The following is an 18,880-nucleotide window of genomic DNA, read 5'->3' as shown; positions in this document are numbered from 1 at the left end:
TGTTAAGAGCCGTAGAAATGAGAGAACAAGTAGGCTGAATGACATGCAAAGACAAGATATGTAACTTTCTGCCTTCGATTTTAGCAATGTTAATAACACATAAAAGGGATTAATAAATATTAACATGCAAATAACTTTGATCCTAAGAAAATTCAAGGTTAGAATTCACATCGCACTTCTGCCTATAAAATCTAAAAAGTTCTTTTGACATAAGCATCATCTTCCTCAACTAGAGTCTAACCCGCATCGAAAAGCACATAAATGGCTTCTTCCTTGAGAGACCCATAAATGTGTCTTACATTTCTTTTATTACTAGTAACACCTTTTATGTCAAAATTGTTTTTGATAAGGTAAACATATTTTCATTCATAAACATGGCCAAAAAGCTGGCCGTATAACAGGGGTATACCAAAAGGTAAAGAATCTACAATAATAAATGATTCTCGCAAACTCCACCCAATCTCCTATACAACTTGGAACTCTATAGGTGCAGCAAAAGAAAAAAAAAGGACCAGAGGCAACTCAATTGAGAAAAACACAACTCTACACCATCAAAAGCTCTCATATTTCTCTCCATACCACCACATCAACGCGAGTGAAACCATGTTTCATGCCCAGCGTCTTCTCCTCTTTCTCCCGCTCTGACAATTAAATATCACCTCTTTCGTAGTTCTTGACATTGCCCATAAAGTACCAAACCACCAAAATATATCCTATATGACCTCATGGTAAAATCACAATGAAGAAGATGATCCACATCCTCACCCACTTCCTTACATATCTAAGACCAGCGGACACAAACTACTTTTTGCTTTCTAAGATTTTCCAACATGAAGATCACCGCTCTAATAGCTAACCAAGTGAAAAATAAAACACCTTTGGAATCCAACTACGTTACAAGGAAAAAAATCCTCCTCCTTAACCAAAAGTTCTTTTATAAAAAAAAAGACTTGACCGAGAACATACCATTATTCGCTGTATTCAACCACAAAGCATTGGGATTATCTACCTTGGTGACCTGTATATGGGGCAAAGCCAACAATATTGGAAACTCAATTACCTCCCGTCACGGAAATCCCTCCTAAATCTTAAGTGCCAAAAAGTCTCTCCACATTGTGTCCTAATATGTTGAATTGTCAAGTCTCTTTGGCAAGAAATTCTGTATAGGCTCTGGAACTCATATTTCAATAAATTATCTCCACGCCAACTATGTTCTCAAAATCTTACGCTCCTCCCATCTCCAACCTTGAATGAGATGTTTATTCTGAATTCATCTCATCCCTTGAAGATATTCCTCCACAAATAGCACCCAGAAGGCATAGTCACATCTCTAGTTCCCTATTCCCCTTCCACAGCCCCGTAGTTATCACTTAAGATCTCTCTCTACAAAGCATTAACATATACCCCAAACCTCTAAAGCCATTTGCCTAACAAAGCTTTGTTAAACGCCTTTAAGTCATTAATGCCGAGCCCTCCCCATCGCTCGCATCCCAAAGAAAATTTCTTTGGATTTTTTTAACTTTCTTGAGACCGAAGTTGAAGCATGAAACAAAGACATGTAATAAGTCCAAATGCTCAAAAGAGTACTCTTAATGAGCTTTTCTTTCATCTTTGGACAGACAGCTTTTTGGGCAACCTGTTAATATCTTCTCAGTCCTCCGAAGAACCAAATTTCACACTGTATGATTATTGTTTGAAGCACTTAATGGTAAACCGATATAGTTAGTCAAGAGGGCTCCAAATCCAGCAATTCAAAACCTGGTCGAGATGCAATGACACCCGCCTCAACTATGGGAATAATCTCGCACTTCCTGAAATTAACTTTAGAGCCTGACACCACTTGAAACCAAGTGAGGACTTGGCCTAAATAATCCAATTTGGTCCTATTTGCATCAAAAAAAAACTGACTATAATCTGCAAACAATAAGTAAGAAACCGGAAGAGTTCCAACACCCAACAACAACATTGAAACCCTCAAATGAATTATCTGTGACGGCTCTATCCATCATCTTGCACAACACTTCCAATACTATGACAAACAACATTGGAGAAATAGAATCCCCTCATCTTAAGCCCCTTAGAGCTCCCAAAAAACCGCAAGGATTGTCATTCACCAAAGCAGAATACATCATTAAAGAGATGCAAAAATTCATCCATTTTCTCCATTTCTCCCAAAAACCCATTAGCAGCATAACAACATCCAGGAAACTCTAGTTCACATCATACACCTTTTCACGATCTGGCTTGCAAATACACCTAGCACTCCTTGCTTTTTCCTTGAATCCACCACTTCATTCACCACAAAGATTGCATCCAAAATTCGTCCACTCTCCACAAAAGCATTCTGGGAAATAGATATAGTCTCGTACAATCACCTTCTTAAGTCTAAGGAAAGCACCTTAGAGATGATCTTATAAAAGTTTCAAGTAGACTAATAGGTCTATAATCCTTCATGCTTGAGGCTCCCTCCCATTTAGGGATGATAACAATAAACGATTCAAACTTTTTTTAATATCACCTTTATTTTGACCGTAATCCAACAATGTTGAAAAAAGCCAACGACAAACTATCAGGCCCGGAGATTTGTCACCCACGCAACACTCGACCGCCTTTTTCACTTCTCGATTTCCATCTCAAGCCACACACACTCCTCCTCACTGATGTGATCGAAGTCTTAATCCCCAAATTAGGCCTCCAAGTCTCTTCGTCTTTGAACAAAACCTTCGTAAAAATCTACTACCCCTTCTACTTCATCCTTCCCCAAATGCACAACCTCATTTACCTCCACCAACTCTATGAAATTCTTTCTCTTATTTGATACTGCTACCCTATGAAAAAATTTAGTTTTTGAATTCCCTTCCTCCAACCACAATGCCCTCGGCATTTGCCTCCAGCTAACCTCTTAAGGCAAAGCGAACACAGCTAGGTTCCTTTTCAACCACTCTTTCTCACTCCCCTCTAACTCGCTCCCTGTTTCATCCTCTCTAACTCCCCTATTTTATTCATAACCTCCCTCATTTTCACTTTTACCCTCCCATACACCTCTTAATTCCACACACTTGTGTCTTTTTTAACCAATTTCAATTTCTTGGCAAGCCTATAAGAAGGCCTCCCCTCCAAAGCATAACTCCACCAACCAACCACTCTATCCCCAAAACCTGACACACTTACCACATGTTTTCGGAGCTAAAAGGAGACTCTCATCTGTCTAACTCTGCTTCCATCCAACATGATGGTGCAAGTGAATGAGGCACTTGATAAAGGCCAAAAATTTTCTACTTCATCCTAGATAGTAGGTCACCAAAATGGACATGTAGCACAATGAGATGAGAGAGAAGCCCAGAGAAAACCTATCAATGAAGGATTGCTAAAAAGCTGAAAGTTAAGGACCAAGAAAACAGCCCAACAAGCTCAAGAATTGAAATGGAAAGCAAATCGACTACAGAAGGAAATATAAAGATTCTCAAAGACAATTAGGTAAAACTATACCGAAGATGTCAGCATGTCACGGTAAAGAACATGAACATTTCTGATGGACAACTGAATGCTGTCAAGGATCTGAAGAAGGAAATCAGGAACAAAGTATTAGAGAAGAATGAAAATACGTGTATATATACAATTAAATAGCACAACCAAGCCAAAGATATTTGTAAGGAAAAAAAGATCCCAGCAGGTTCAGTCAGTGCCTTTGACAAATAAATAATACAACCTTTGCAGTAATGTATGAAGTGAATGAGTTTCCAGCCTGACTATCTGCAAAACCCAAAAGATTTTTTAAGAAGTATACAAAAGAACATCGAAAATTAAACATACAAACATCAAAGAATTGATCTCTACTAAGAACCCATTTTGCATCGCTCAAAATTCACAATTAGTCATACAAAATATTAGTAACTGTAATACCCCATATTAAGAAAAAAAATATGTGAGTTATTAATGGACAAATTATTTCTTTTTGTTTTAATTAAATCAACTGCTGCAATAAAGAAAATAGAAAGTTAATGGGCCATAGCTCATAACTCACGTGATAAAAAAGGCTATGTTGAATAGTTTAGAGGGGAAGTGTTTGGTAGCAGCTTTTGAAAAAAAAAAAGAAGGAAAAAGAGTGTGGGTACAACCTCTCTGTCTAAAGAAGGAAAGCTGGGAAGAGAAAAAAAAACCATCGCACGAGGCTTATAAGTAAAAAGAGAAGTAGGAAAAAAGGTAAGTTTCTGATTTTGAATTATATATTTGATTGTATATTCCATGACTACAGATTGGGGTTCAGAATTGGAGAATCATGAGTTAAAGAAACAGTGAAACTTGCTCAGGAACTAATGGAGTGCATTTAATTATTAGACTTTAAGCTTTTGTATAGTGGCATATATGAAGTAATAGTAGACGGGCAGTAAGGTTTTGTTGGCTTATTACGATGAAAAATTAATCAAGCTGAGGCTGTTTTGTGTGGTTAAAGCACCAATTAGGTGACTGGACAGATTTCGAGTCCTTCATGGAACCTCTAGGGCTGGGTATTTTAATGTAGTATGAAATAGCATGTATTAAGAGGATAACACGAAGTTATGAATGTGATTATAGATTGACCAATGGAATTCATACGGATTACTAGAGTGACGAGCTTGGTATTTCGGCATGAAAATTGTGAGTAGTAATCTTACCATAATGTGTTTTGAAACTTTCATGATTTATACGTGGTTTATAAAGTGAATGATTTTACCGAAATGTTTTGAACTTGCATATGGGACAAGGCTTTTCCTTGATAAGATACCGAAATAGTTATTTGAGATGAACTCAATTTTATAAGATATATTTATTGCTACTTGAGATATGATTACCGTTAACGAAATAGTTCCATTTACATTGAGATATAGCATTTTGACATATGTTTTGATTAAAGCTTTATATACTATGATTTGATAAGAACTTGAATGTCGTACACCCTTTTGGAAATGTTTCTACTGATTACAAGGAAAAGTATAAACGGGAGTAGACCTTGATGAATCCTGTAGCTAACGGCGGGTTCGTTAGACCTGTTGCACCTTGTAGTTACAGATTACAAATAAAGCCCTTGCTAGTGGGAAGGTAGAACTAGCATGCAGTTACCGATATCCCTCGAGTAGGGATCTACCAATATGAATAAATAACTCCCTTATGAGGAGTTCACCGTTATTGGTTTACTTCTACATAATTCATCCTTGGAAACCTCCCAAACATAAGATTGATATGAAAGTGTTTCTTAGAGTTTATTTCTAAACTAGTAAAATTACTCGTGCCTCGTGTGGGAATTTAGTATCATGAAATTTATAAAATAATACTTAAAACTTATCGGTCATTAAAACTAAACCACTACATTATCTTAAAATTACATAGTAACGAACAATAATAATGAAAAGGAAAACGAAAATTATAACAATCTTGTCATTTATCCTTTATATCATAAGCATAAATTAATGATTGTAAAAATGCATACCAGCGATCTGTAACAATGAAATGAAACATAAAGAAAAAATCGAGTTCACTGAATGCACAGGGGATAGTATCCCCTTAAGAAAACTATTGAGGTTTAAAGGAATAGATCCTCTCAGGATAAAACTATTTTATAAACCAGTGTATTTATACAAAAACTAGTGTTAGTGAGCCACTCAATCGGAGCAAAGTACACAAATATCTAATTGTGCAGAAGAAGTAGTAGTTCTGAATTTTGTTGTTTCAAAATGAGAGAAAATCTCTCTATTTATAAACAACAAAGGGTAGTGTGAAAAAACATTTCTTGTGCTTTATTGGAAAGGTAACAACTATTTGGAAAAGATGCAACCCTTCGAAAAGGTCACAACCTTTCATAAAAGTCGTAACTCTCCAAGTCACAACTTTTCTTAAAAGTCACAACATTTCTTAAAAGTCAAGACTTTTCATGAGAGGGGAAGGCTAGTTTTGTAAATAAATAAATTAAAAGGGAATCCTAGTTTTTACATTGATTTTTGCTTACACGAGACGAGACATATGAGATTGGATATTGTTATTGTCTTTTGAAAGGCATGAATTTGATTATCCGACTAGCATTTTTTGACTTGTCCCTCATTAAAACGGTTGTGGTTAAGTGTTATTACTCATTGAGCTAGCGTCTCACACCCCGCTAAATTTTTACAGAGAACACAGGTGATGTTGGCGAGGACTTTATTAACTAGAGCTAGCAAGTTAAGATTCCATGGTGAGCCCATACTTGTTCATGCAGGCAGTAAGCTTATCTATTGTTATGGAACTTCGTTTGGATTCTTAGAGTCACTCCATAGTCACTTCTCTACTCGAGTCCCGAATATTCTTCCGTTCTTATATAGATGTGTGATTAGTACTAAACTTCATTCCATTTTTTTGACAAGGCTTGCTTTAGGTCACGTTCCTAAATTGGGTCATGACATTGAACAAATTTATCTATTGGGTTATGGGCAAGATATACATGGGGTCTACATAATAATCAGAGAAAAAAAAATAAGTTAGACAAAACAAAAAGGTTTCAAAATAGAATCAATAAATTTCAATGAGTTCTTAACATTCACTAAAGATCTTATATACATTCTTATACAGATAAACAAGAAATTACAATAAAAAAGAAACAACGGAGGTTGTAATGATTTTCCAATCTTTTATACAAGGTGACCTAGTAGTCTTATGCATGAAATAATCAATTTCGTCGTTGTAGGTGAATTCTATTATGGATTTCTGACCACATTCTCCATAGGGCCATCAAGCATATATATTAATTGAAATAGCCAAGCACTAGACTAGTATTGGACATCACAAAATGAGAGGGTCCCCTACAAAAAAAACAAAATATAACACCTCATACTTTCATGCTAAGGTTTGATCCATTCGACATGTATGACTTAACCATACCCGGTTAATTGTTGTGATTTGTAAGCGTTTGAAGGGCCTATTTGTGCTTGGTGAGTATGTAAGTTTGGAGTTGATCAAAGATTGGAAAGGTTTATGAAGGTGTTACGTCAAGTATGGTGTGAAGTACGATGAGAAAATGATCAAAATGGTCCTTAATGTATAAGGGTTAAATTATTTTGGTCCTCTATATATATCATCTTATCCAAATAGTCCTTAATGTATACAAAATGATGGTCATTTTAGTCCTTACCCCTAAAACTAACCAAAAAGAAAAAAAAAAGTTGTTAACCAGTGAGTCCCTTGGATTGAGACCCTTCTTCCTCAATCTACTCTTTCACCACCACCATAGCTATGTGCCACCATAGGTTTGTCTTAGAGCCCGTTTGGCCATGCGATATGATATCATGATATGAAATCATGAGATGAAATTGAAATTTTGTTTGGACATGCGATATAGAATATTAGTGTTGTATATTTTCTCATAACCATAAAAACCCCGTAAGTTCCAAAACTATTAAAATAGCCCCTATTGTTTATTCAATATTATCAAATAAACAAAAAATCGTAAAATCGTATAATAAATTATTACAAAGTTATTTATTCTCCACTTAAGTAATTGTTTCATCAATATATTTGAGTAAAAATGAAACACCTTTCACGGGATCTTCAAGATTTTATTACTTAACAATCATGAAGTGCGAGTTAAAGTGACTATATGTTGGCGAGAATAATAAATTTTGTGTCGGCGAGAACAATTAATTTTAAAAAGTAATGATGTGATTATAAATTTTATTTACATGTGAAATAAATGGTTAGTAGATATAAATGTGGGGTTGTATTAACAAAATATAAACTCGTGCATCAATTTTTGTATTAAAATAGCTCAAATCATGAATCGGTATTCCCATATGATTTCATATCATGGTTTTTGAAGAATATCGTATCACATCTCATGATATGGAATCATGAGATGGAATCAGCATGAAATCGCATGTCCAAACGCTGATTCCATCTCACGATACCATATTATGATATGGTATCACATGGCCAAACACCTAATTAAATAGACATTAGCTGGTGGATCTACTTTAGCTCAAGTTTATGGTTCTTACCTTGGCAAGTAAGGACATCTCTTTTCAATATGGGATAGACACTGGATTGGCGAATTCCGTGTTATATCTCACATGGTATATGTTGGTTAAAGGCAAGACATCTCATTTCAATATGGGATAGACACTGGATTGGTGAATTTCGTGTTATAGCTCACATGGTCTATGTCGGTTAAAGGCAAATTTCCCACAATAATGAACTAAGGTTACTTTCTTAAGTATCTCACAAGTGTTTTATATGATGTTTAACTTTCATTGACCATGATTGACTTATGTTTTCTAACATGTATTTTTATGATTTGGCTTGGTCATTGCATGTCATATGAAGTCTTTTTAGCATGATTTCGTCACTCTTGTACATTTTTATCACTTGGTGCATTCCATGTACTAACGCATACTTGTGCTTACATTGTTTCACTAGTGTAGGGCCTAATGCTCCTAATCCCCCTCCTCGTGGCTAGTAGATTCATTTGAGCTTTTGAAGATTGGTGAGTCCTCATGATCTGAATTCTTTTATCACTTTCATGTCATTCTCATTTTCAAACTTTGTATGTGATGTATGGGTTACGTCTCAATCACTCTCCTTATGGTGTAAGGATGGCTTGAGACTTATGCTTAGACTTTCACTTTTTCCAAACTCTTTTACATAAAATCTTACTTTTAAACTCTTTTGTTTCTATTATCTTATCTGACATATGCTAATTGGCTTGTGTAAGGCCTTTCGGGTCCTATACGTAATGTTACGCCTAGGGTCTACTTTGGGTCTTGAAACCTACAACGCGTTGGACCTTAGTATGATTACACAATGCTACTTTTGTAAAGTTGTATGTAACGCTAGTTTTCATAGTAATTAGATAGATTTTGGATGATTGAAGATCAAACCAAGCTTTTAGCTAAGGAAAACCCTCTTTTGAGTTACTCGATATTGTTGTTCTTCACTAGGGATGGGCGTTCGATTATTTAATTCGGCTTTATCAAACTTCGATTCGGTTCAATTGTTCAGCTTTAGAAAAGTGTGCACTATATATCAAACCAAACTAACTTGGTTTGATTTTTTCTACTTCGATTCGATTTAGTTCAGTGTTTTTAAATTGGTTGTTCAATGTGAATGAAAAATAAAATAAGGACAAAGTATAAGATACTTTAAAATTTAAAACTATGTTAAGGAATGATGCGCCTCACCGAGGAACACTTATTGTGCTAACTAAAAGGACTATATTTGTCTTTATCAAGAACATTGTGCCTCTAACTACTTCTCGAGAAAAACAAGTACGAAGACAGGTCCCTGTACAAAATGTACATTGGCAAAAATATGTTTGAGTTTCTCTTGGAAATTAATATTTGAAGTTAACTATTGAATTGTACATTTGTAGCTACTTTGATTTGTTCCTAAATGATTTAGTTGTTAGTTGAACTTTATTTTTAATTATTAATTTTTTATTTGTTTTAAATAAAAGTTCAGTTCTTCGGTGCACCGAAGTTTTGAGACCCTTACACCGATCACCGAAACAAAGAAGCGAACTTTTGAAAAAATAACAGCAACACTAAACTGAAAAACCAACTTAGTTCGGTTCAGTTCAATTTTTCTTTATGCCCACCCTATTATTTACTTCTATTTGAACTTGAGCTTGGATTAGTGACTTAATTGTGTTTTCTATGTATGATGATATGTTTATGAATATGACTATTCTGTTGGAATATTTACCAAGCACCGAGAGGACATTGAGATGGAGGCTCTCCCGTTAGTAGAGGTTGGGTCTCTAGTAGAAATCTTTTTATCCCTAACCACATGCCCTCGTAGGATTGTCTTAGGAAGACATCGCTAGTGGATCCAAGTAAGCTAGAAGTTCATGATCCTTAACTTGGCAAGTAGGACATCTCTTTTCAGTGTGGGATCATGACACTGGATTCCATGTTATAGCTCACATGGTCTATTTTGACTAACGGTAAATATCCCACAAAATGAACTAAGTTGCCTTCTAAAGGGTTTTATGAAAGCTTCCATTATGAACTAAGCTACCTTCAAAAAGGTTTCATGAAAGCTTCCATTATGATTTAAGATGCATAGACCATGTCATGATATATTATTCGAAGGTTTTAATATGTTTTAGTTTGGTCATGCACATCATGTTTTCCTTATGCCCCCTTATGATCATGTTTCACATTTTTATGCATACCCCTCATACTTGGTACATGAAATGTACTAATGCATATTTTTGCCTACCTTTTTTAATAATGTAAGGTCCAACGCTTCTTCTCCACCCTCTCATGACTAGTTGATTGACTTATCGTTGAACACTTGGTGAGTCCTCATATTCTGAGGACCACGTCACCTTTACTATGCTTTCTTATGTCTTTGGTTTTCAGGCATTATATGTGGTGTATGAGTTACGTCTCAACCACTCTTTTGATGTATTAGAGTGGCTTGTCGAGACTATGATTAGACTTCCGCTTTTATGTCAAACTCTTTTACGATATGAGATCGATTGCTTGATTGCTTAATTTCTCGTAATTTTATTATATTGTGTTGTATGAATGTCAAGTGGCTCAGGGTATTATTATATGTTATGTCATGCCGAGGGTGTACTTTAGGTCATGACAGTTAATTAGAACGAGGGGTTCAAGCTACCCATTCTTGGATATGTATTGTAGCTATTGGACCTTCAAACTCACATATCCCTCTATCTGTAGTTCCCATTTTATTGTTTATTTAAGCTTTGATTCTATCTAAATCAGTTTTTGGTGCCATAACTCAGTAAGGTTAGTATGCTTATACACATTTATTGCCCATATTGAATGAGGGTGCAAGCTACTCATGCTTGAATGTGCTGTAGCTATTGGAGTTCAACCTTGTGAATGACTTTCAACATGTTAGTTGAAACCTCCTCTCTTATGTTTATATATTTTCGGTACAATCAATATCTAAAATTAATCGAGTGTAAAAGACTCTTTATGTCTTTTTGCTTCAATAAATTGTCAACAAATATAATCAGAGCTTCAGTGTCCTTCAAATATAAGATGTTAAAGCACTCACCACATACACGTCTTGATAATTTTGCAAGTTCTGCAGCAGCAAGTTTGGCCTTTTTCCCAGCGAATTCTCTTCTCTCAACTTCATCCATCCTCCACTGTCACAAGCATGAGCAGAAAATTGCACCAACAAATTCAAAAAACAAAAAAGAGAAGAAGGGGAGAGAATCAAAGTTGATGTACTCATACAATATACATTATATATTGTATATATACAGAAACACATGCGCGCACACACACACACACACCATATGTATATGTATATGTATATGTATATGTATATGTATATGTATATGTCATGTCATTTTATCAAGATGTCTAAAAAAACAGAAATCATCCACTGATTACTTAGTGTTGGCCAATTACAATAAAAAGAATAACTATCACTTTACTAGACCGATCAAATAACAACATACCCAATGTAATCCCACAAATGGGGTCTAGGTAAGGTAGAGTATACGCAAACCATACCCCTACCATGGTAGGTAGAGAGGTTGTTTCCAATAGACCCTCAGCACTCGAGGAAAAGCATATCAAAACAACTCAAAAAAGAAATAATCAGAAATGAAAATCATGGCAATATACTATAAGAAGTATGGCCAAGCATTTTGATAGCAAGATAGTTACCACAACAAAATAGTGTGATAATCGACATACAGAGGCAATAGATAGTAATAAAAATCGAAGCACAAGGAAATACAGAAAAAATACTATAACTACTAGTATGGAAGGATAAGTGAGACAATACTCTATTACCTACTAACTTTCTACCTAATTTGTGTCCTCCACAACCTGTTTTAAGGTCATGTCCACAGTAAGGTGCAACTACGTCATGTCATGTCTAATCACCACTCTAAATACTTCAATACTTCATTGGCCTGCCTCTAACTATCCTAAAGTCATCCATGGCCAACCTCTCGCATCTCTGAACTAGGGCCTCCATGCCTCTCTTTTTTACATATCTGAACCATCTCAGATTTGACCAATCAAATAATATCAAGATAATCAACCTCTCATAAAAATATACTCTTTTATTTTATTTAGTAAATTTTTACTCCTAGTCAGTTAGTTTTATTTGTCCTCCTTTGTTATTGACATAAACTTCACTTGGAATCGATACTTGAATCTTGAAGTGATCTGAGATTAATGGGTTCTTGAAGAAATTATGGACATCTCATGAGAGATAAAAGGCAAACAGTGGTGAAGTCATTTGAGGGTGGTCATAACGCCTTAAGCTTGAGTATAAACACGAGTATTGACTGATATGAATTTTGAGTGATACACTAAGGAAGTGATTCGTGAGGGATCTCTTTTAAGTAACTAATTTTCTTTGTTTCAAGTATATATTTTGTAGGTACAGGGAGTAAGAAGGTAGCATGAATGATAATGGGAATCCAAGTGGTGATCCATGGAAGTAAGTGAAAGAAGAGTTCATCAAATGAAAGATGTTTTAATACATGGTATGAAATATGAAACCCATGTGATACGGAGAGGGAACTCAGAGAAATGGATCTTAATTAATTAATGGGAATGATAGTCCAAATTCTGGAAGCATACTTTTAAGTGGGTCCAAAAACTTAGAGACATTTGACCCTTCGGGGTGGCCGAGTGGTTTGAGCTTGGGACTTCCATATTGGAGGTCTCAAGTTCGAAACCTCTTGCCAGCAAAAGCAAGGGGTTTGCCTTCTGGGTCGAGCTCGTCCTGGTGCGGGTTACCTCTCCTATGTGGTTTGCGAGCTATTGCATAGGAGCGGGGTTTTACCCAGTGCGCAACCAAAAGGGTAGCGGCTACAGGTTTCCCTTGTCGTCAAAAGAAAAAAAAAAACTTAGAGACATTTGATATCTTCAAAGTTCCTAACCGAGTAGTTTAGCCACAAAGTTATTCATAGATCGTGCTTATTGCGGGATAGAGTGATGAACTAAAGGATCGGACAAAAATTAGTCTCCATGGCTAAATGTAAGAGTTTAAAAGGCTCATAAAAGAGAAATTTGCTCGTACATATTTTCGAGAAAGAGGTTGTGGTATATAATAAAGGATCTACGTGGAATAAGAAAACAAGATTATAATAAATGTTTCAAGAAATATGCAAGGAATAATGCCAAGAAATAAGGCTTGAAGACCATTCAAGATGGGTATCCTTTGTCTATACTCCCTTTGATTTCTCATTGACTTAGCAAAACTTTTCACAATTCATGAATATCTGGTTTGCCATAAGAAATTTTACCTAATTCAGAATATTGAAGGTTCAGCCGCCGTTGATATAGGTCACTGAAATTCACGGTTACCAGTTGTTGTACGCTAGTCCGAATTGGTCTTAGAAAACTTGTGTAGGTCGAGCTTATTGGTTGTTCTAGTGGTGAATTGGATAAGTTAGTTGTGGAAGAGGTAGGAATGGTGGAACACCCTCTGATGGAGGCTGTCCACCGGCCATTGTGGTCATCCATGGACAATAGGCTTTTTGGATTCTAGGGGTTTTCACCACTTATGATTGAGAGAAAATAGCCCATACAATTATACTATGAGCTTTTGTTAGTACTCCCTCCGTCCACTTTTAATTATCATGGTTTCCTTTTTTAGAGTCAACATAAAAACTTTGACTAACATTTTCCGATGTATTTTTCATCATATTGATATGCGAAAATCGCAATTTATAGTACTTTTCATATAGTTTTGGAATATCTAAATTTTTTGTTTAAATATTGGATTAATGTAATCTAATTTAAATTCAAAAATAAGTCAAATTGATTTTCGAAAAGCATGACAATTAAAAGTGGATGGAGGGAGTAATAAAATACTTCAACTTTAGATTAACGATCAATCTCTCAATTTCTTCTTATGATCTTATCACAATTATTAGTCATTACTCTACTTTCAAACTGGACCAAGCCATTATAAGTTGTTTGAGTAGGTATAGCTAAGGTCGTTGCACTTCTTTAGCCTCTTGGCATAGTAGGTTGATAGACAAGCCCGCCACAATCACAATTGTGTGGGGCATCAAAGGTTGTTACTTTATCCTGAATAAGGATTACTTTTTATTTAAAATAGTCAAAGGTATGTTGTATACAATGGATATATCAAAAATTAAAGAATCTACAACGAAAATGTTTCTCCACTAACTCCACCCAATCTTCAATACAATTGGAAACTCTATCAGTGCACCAAAAGAACATAAGGGATCAAAGGCTACTTGTCAATTGAGAAAAGCTCAACTCTACCCCTTAAAAGCTCTCCTATTTCTCTCTTTCCACACCACCCACATTAAAGCTAATGGAACCAAGTTCCAAGCAATAGGCAAGTTTTCAAAGAAAAAGTCATTGTATATTTTTTTTGATAATAAAAGTCACAGAATATTTTGAAAATAAATATATTATTAGGTTACTTTGGGTCGTTTTGTAGTTCATACCAAAAATTTTAAACTAAATACATGCTTGTCGCTCAAGCCAGTTCTGTTTAGTCGTTCTGTTCAGTTTGATATTTTAATATTTCTTTAACACTCCTAATTATTTATGTTAGTTGAGGGTCAACCGAAAACAAGATCTCTACCTCCAAGGTAGTTATAATGTTTGTGTACACTCCACCTTTACCATACCCAGTTGATGGGATTACACTGGTATGTCGTATGTTGTATTCCTAATTATATATTTTGAATACACATAAGATAAACAAAGAGATCAGAGCCTTGGCTAAACCTTTGAAATCGTAATGCCATAATGATTTTCCAATCCTCCTAGTCATTACCCTACTGCAATAATTCTTGCTAAGAAGAATACCTATGTTGTGGCAATTCCACCTAAAAGGTAATGGGTTACTCCTCCAGCACATCCTTGCATAATTCTCAAGACTGAGTAGCAAGTAGGTTTTTTTAAAATTCTATTTTGTCATCAACATCCCTTTTTTTTTAGATTTATAAGAAAATTATGAAGATATTGTCGATTAAACAATGAAACAAACTTTTTGAAGTATATTCCTTATTGAAATCCCATCAATCAAATAACTTTTTCAAGAAATAAAAGACATGTAAGCCATACAAGTAAAGAGATCTATTCATTGATAAAAGATAGAAAAAACGTGAACTGGGATTGGATTGATGAGAAAATGGAATCCTAGGTCACATACAGTGATTTGATTGATAGAAAGAGAATTCTTGGTTCAGTTCTCCACCTCAAAAACAAATCATGGTGTAATACCTCTTTGTCATCTCGCTGAGATGCACATATTAATACGTCCTCTAAACTGATTATGACAGGATCCCAGCCAAGCTTTTTCCATGGAATTTTAATACTCAGCTTGCCAACACGACCTAAAAAAGCAAACACATACAATCTCATAAAGAAGAGAAATTTAGATATACAATGTCTGAGAAAACAGCCTATAGATGTTTTATAAGAGACAAAAATGGTGCAAGTGTTATAAAGTTCATCAAGAAGCATCAAACTCCATGGGAGTGCACAAAGATGACCAAAGGCAAAGAAACAATCAACTTCGAACTATTTTAAAATTTCGCTGACATCCCATTTATTCAACAGAAACTAACATGCATGCATTTAGTGGAATAGAATTCTGATGACAAGAATTCCTGATTTCAAAATTTAACTCAATCATATTTCTTTTCCATTGCCGGAACAACTAGATTAAAATAATGTCAGCACATTACCAGTATCAGCAAAAAATAAGTATTTCCTAATGTTTTCTACATTACTTCTCAAGACGAAAATATAACCAAGTAATACCAACCAATGTCCAAAAATTGGTGAGGCAAGCAACTGAGAACCTTAATGAGAGCTACATTCAGTATGGACAATTATAGTAAATGAGCAGGCTATAATAGTGAAGTCTAAGCACTTGGCAGTTGGCATGGATAAAAAGCCGAAAGAATAAAGGTGATAGGATGAAGACAGGATAAGGTGCACAAGTGAAAGCAAAAGTAACATTAATTTGTTGTCTTTGTGTAAAGAGATGGAAGGAAGTACCCACATTTTTCAATGCGAAGTGGGTTAAAAGGGTTAGCAATCTCATGTTGAACGTAAGATTCATAGAGCTGGTGTTTTAGTGTGATGAGACAAGAGGTTGACAGTCACTTACTCAATGCGAAGTGTTCACAAAACATACAAATTTCATTTTGAATGGTGGGGATCATGCCCAACAATTCCGTACAGCTGAATGTTAAGGGGAAGTGACAAACCAACACATAGATTGAGATCTGGATGGAGAGAAATTGTAGGATTTCTGAATGCAAGATATTTGTTCTGCTACTTCTATTAACTTTGTTATTTTCATAAAACTTTTAGTACAAAATACATCCCAACAGTTGAGAAAGATTAGAACGGTAAAGGATTTCTAAGTTTTGCACTGGCCTTTGAATTTCAGTTTCTATATTCAAATTAACCAGAGCCTTTGACGTACGGCTCTTCAAGCGGCATACCTTAAAAAAAAAAAAAGGCCCCTATGGCGACTACCTTTTTTAAAAAACATTATACAGTGACTGCCTTACTTAAGCAATTCTTCTTATTTTATTCTTTCTTAGTTGTAGTTCCTATACTGGATTTTTTTCTTTCAGGGTTTCACAAGGAAATTTCATTTTATTTGCAAATACAAATTTACTTATCTGAGAAGATGAGCATCTGTGAATCAGAATCATTACCGAAATTCGAAAGAGCAAAAGATGAACCGGAAATCCTGGCACATATTTGGTAATGCAAGTGCAGTGAACTATTCTCATGTATCACAATATTAGAAAATTTTGTGCATAGATAAAGGACAACGATATCAAAGATCCCAGGAGAGAAATTAAATATATCCACTCATCTCAGCCAGACACAACTTTTGCAAATGCAGGGGGATTATATTGGAAATGATACTTGAGTGAATGTGTGTACAACATGGACAAAAGACAACAACTAAATGAATTAAACCGTCTTTTATCAATGATTTCCATAACCCCGATAGACGAAAAACATCTTGGACCTTTGCAGTAGAAGGATTACTAGGTTCAAAACTTTTACCTTGCTTCAAAGCAAATGGCAATTGGAGATAATCAAAAGCCTCGAGTATAAGCTCCACATCTTCTAATAATACTTCTTCTGCATTAAAGAGATCAGAATTCACTTTTTAATACTTATTCAAATCTACTACAGACATGAGAAATGAAGAATAAAAGATGCGGAAAAAGAAATTGGTATAAGACATATATACTGGACGAATGGTCATCCTTTGACTATGAAGATGTGAAACATACAAATTCATCTTCTTCTATACAAGATACAAGGATGAAAAGAAAAGGCCCACACACAGCATTTTCATCTATCCAAATACCAAATGCTGTAGTGTATTTCTCTCCCTTTTCGGCCAACAGTGACACATCCCTTCTCTCTTAAACTTCAATGACTGCTCAGCGTCGGAACAAAAAGGCAGTCCTATTCTACCACTTCCTTTCATCTGTCACGCTCTTTACTCTGACCAAAGTCATTGCCCTCCTTTCTGTTTTCATATTTTTCTTTTTTAACCCTCAAAAGGCCATTGAATTCACCAAAACTGTATCAAAGTTATGAGTATCTCTTTAAATACCCAGGACACTAACCGCAAGATAGGACTATCAAACACTCAATTTCCAGCCTGTAAGTGATTCACCTACTGCTATACTGTTTGGTTTTTGTAGAACTCTTCCGGAATACAACTTCAAGTTGTTAGCATTTTATACAAACATATATACTATAGACAAAGTGTCAAACCCATTAAATAACCTCAGAGTAAACCCAGAATTGTGTTGGAAATCCTATTACCACCTGACTAGCACTACAGCGATATTTGGTGTGTACACTGAATTCCATGATCACCTGTATAATCTATTGAATTTTCTTTCTCCATTACAGACAGTTCATATTAGCATAAAACAAGATGATAGATTTGGGTTCAGTTGAGTTACCATTCCATAAGGTGATCTTCAGCTTCTCCTTTTGAATATCCTTAATATATTGGCCTAGATAACCCAATATCAGTTGTCTGACGAGGCCTTCAAACATCGTAGAGCAAAACGAATGATCTTGAGTTCCCCACGCACTGCATACCAATCCACTGACTGATTAGGGTTTCTATGAAATGCGAAAAACAGACGTTAATTTTGAGAAGTAGACGGAGAACGGAACAAGAAATTTTCGCCGGAGAAAGAAAGAAAGAAAGATGGCGTTCGAATGCCAAGACACTGCCTACAAGGAATTGGGCCTTAGAATTGGAACTCCCTACAGCCCAACAACACTTCCCTCAATTTGGCCCAAGTTTGTAAGTGGGGAAATCACACAGGCATATAACATGATAAAATTTAAGAAAATCACGCAGTAATTTTTAATTAGTGATCATAGTTATAATTTATTATAATTACTACTCGAGAATAATATTAACCATTAATTACCTCTTCGTTTGGTTTGTATTTGTATATGACAATGATTTCCTTTAGTTTTTCAGTTTTTTCACCATATAAATTCAATCTTTTTGTGTATAAACGTGTAGTTTTTGAATTTTATATAATAAAACTTGTATAACTATTTATAGTTCATATGTTTAAGTTTGTATCACTTTGTTATTTTGAGTTTTACCATATCTGTATAACTTCAAACTTTATACTAATTAATTATACAAAAACACGCAAATTATACAAACGTACCTGCAAATTATACAAACGAGATGTGAATTATACAAATTATTGTCCTCTCTCGCTCGCCTCTCTCCTCCCTCTCTCAATATCACTCGCCTCTCTCCTCTCTCTCCAAATCTCGCTCATCTCTCTCCACTTGCTCCAAATCTCAACCGCTAGATATATAAATACATATGTATAATATACAATTATCTTACTGATATA

At 35.2% G+C, this 18,880-nt stretch overlaps 1 protein-coding gene across 4 annotated transcripts in view; it reads right to left on the bottom strand.

Moving 5' to 3' along the window:
• The window catches only part of LOC107004522, a 73,277-nt gene extending 55,034 nt beyond the window's left edge, over positions 1-18,243 (bottom strand). For 2 of the 4 annotated variants that reach the window (XM_015202732.2, XM_015202733.2), the window contains exons 1-6: positions 17,951-18,242; positions 17,031-17,108; positions 15,216-15,328; positions 11,032-11,125; positions 3,710-3,753; positions 3,490-3,558 (exon numbers count right to left, since the gene is read on the bottom strand). In XM_015202732.2, the coding sequence (XP_015058218.1) occupies positions 3,490-3,558; positions 3,710-3,753; positions 11,032-11,125; positions 15,216-15,328; positions 17,031-17,108; positions 17,951-18,047 (495 nt within the window). In that variant the 5' untranslated portion in view covers positions 18,048-18,242. Of the gene's footprint in view, positions 1-3,489; positions 3,559-3,709; positions 3,754-11,031; positions 11,126-15,215; positions 15,329-17,030; positions 17,109-17,950 lie in introns of those variants that run through there. The other 2 variants (XM_027912978.1, XM_015202735.2) reach the window with 2 other exon arrangements.
• Positions 18,244-18,880: the final 637 nt, after the last annotated feature.

The sequence above is a fragment of the Solanum pennellii genome, chromosome 11, assembly GCF_001406875.1.
Source record: "Solanum pennellii chromosome 11, SPENNV200".
Classification (NCBI taxonomy): domain Eukaryota; kingdom Viridiplantae; phylum Streptophyta; class Magnoliopsida; order Solanales; family Solanaceae; genus Solanum; species Solanum pennellii.
This window is presented reverse-complemented; position numbering and strand designations above follow the sequence as displayed.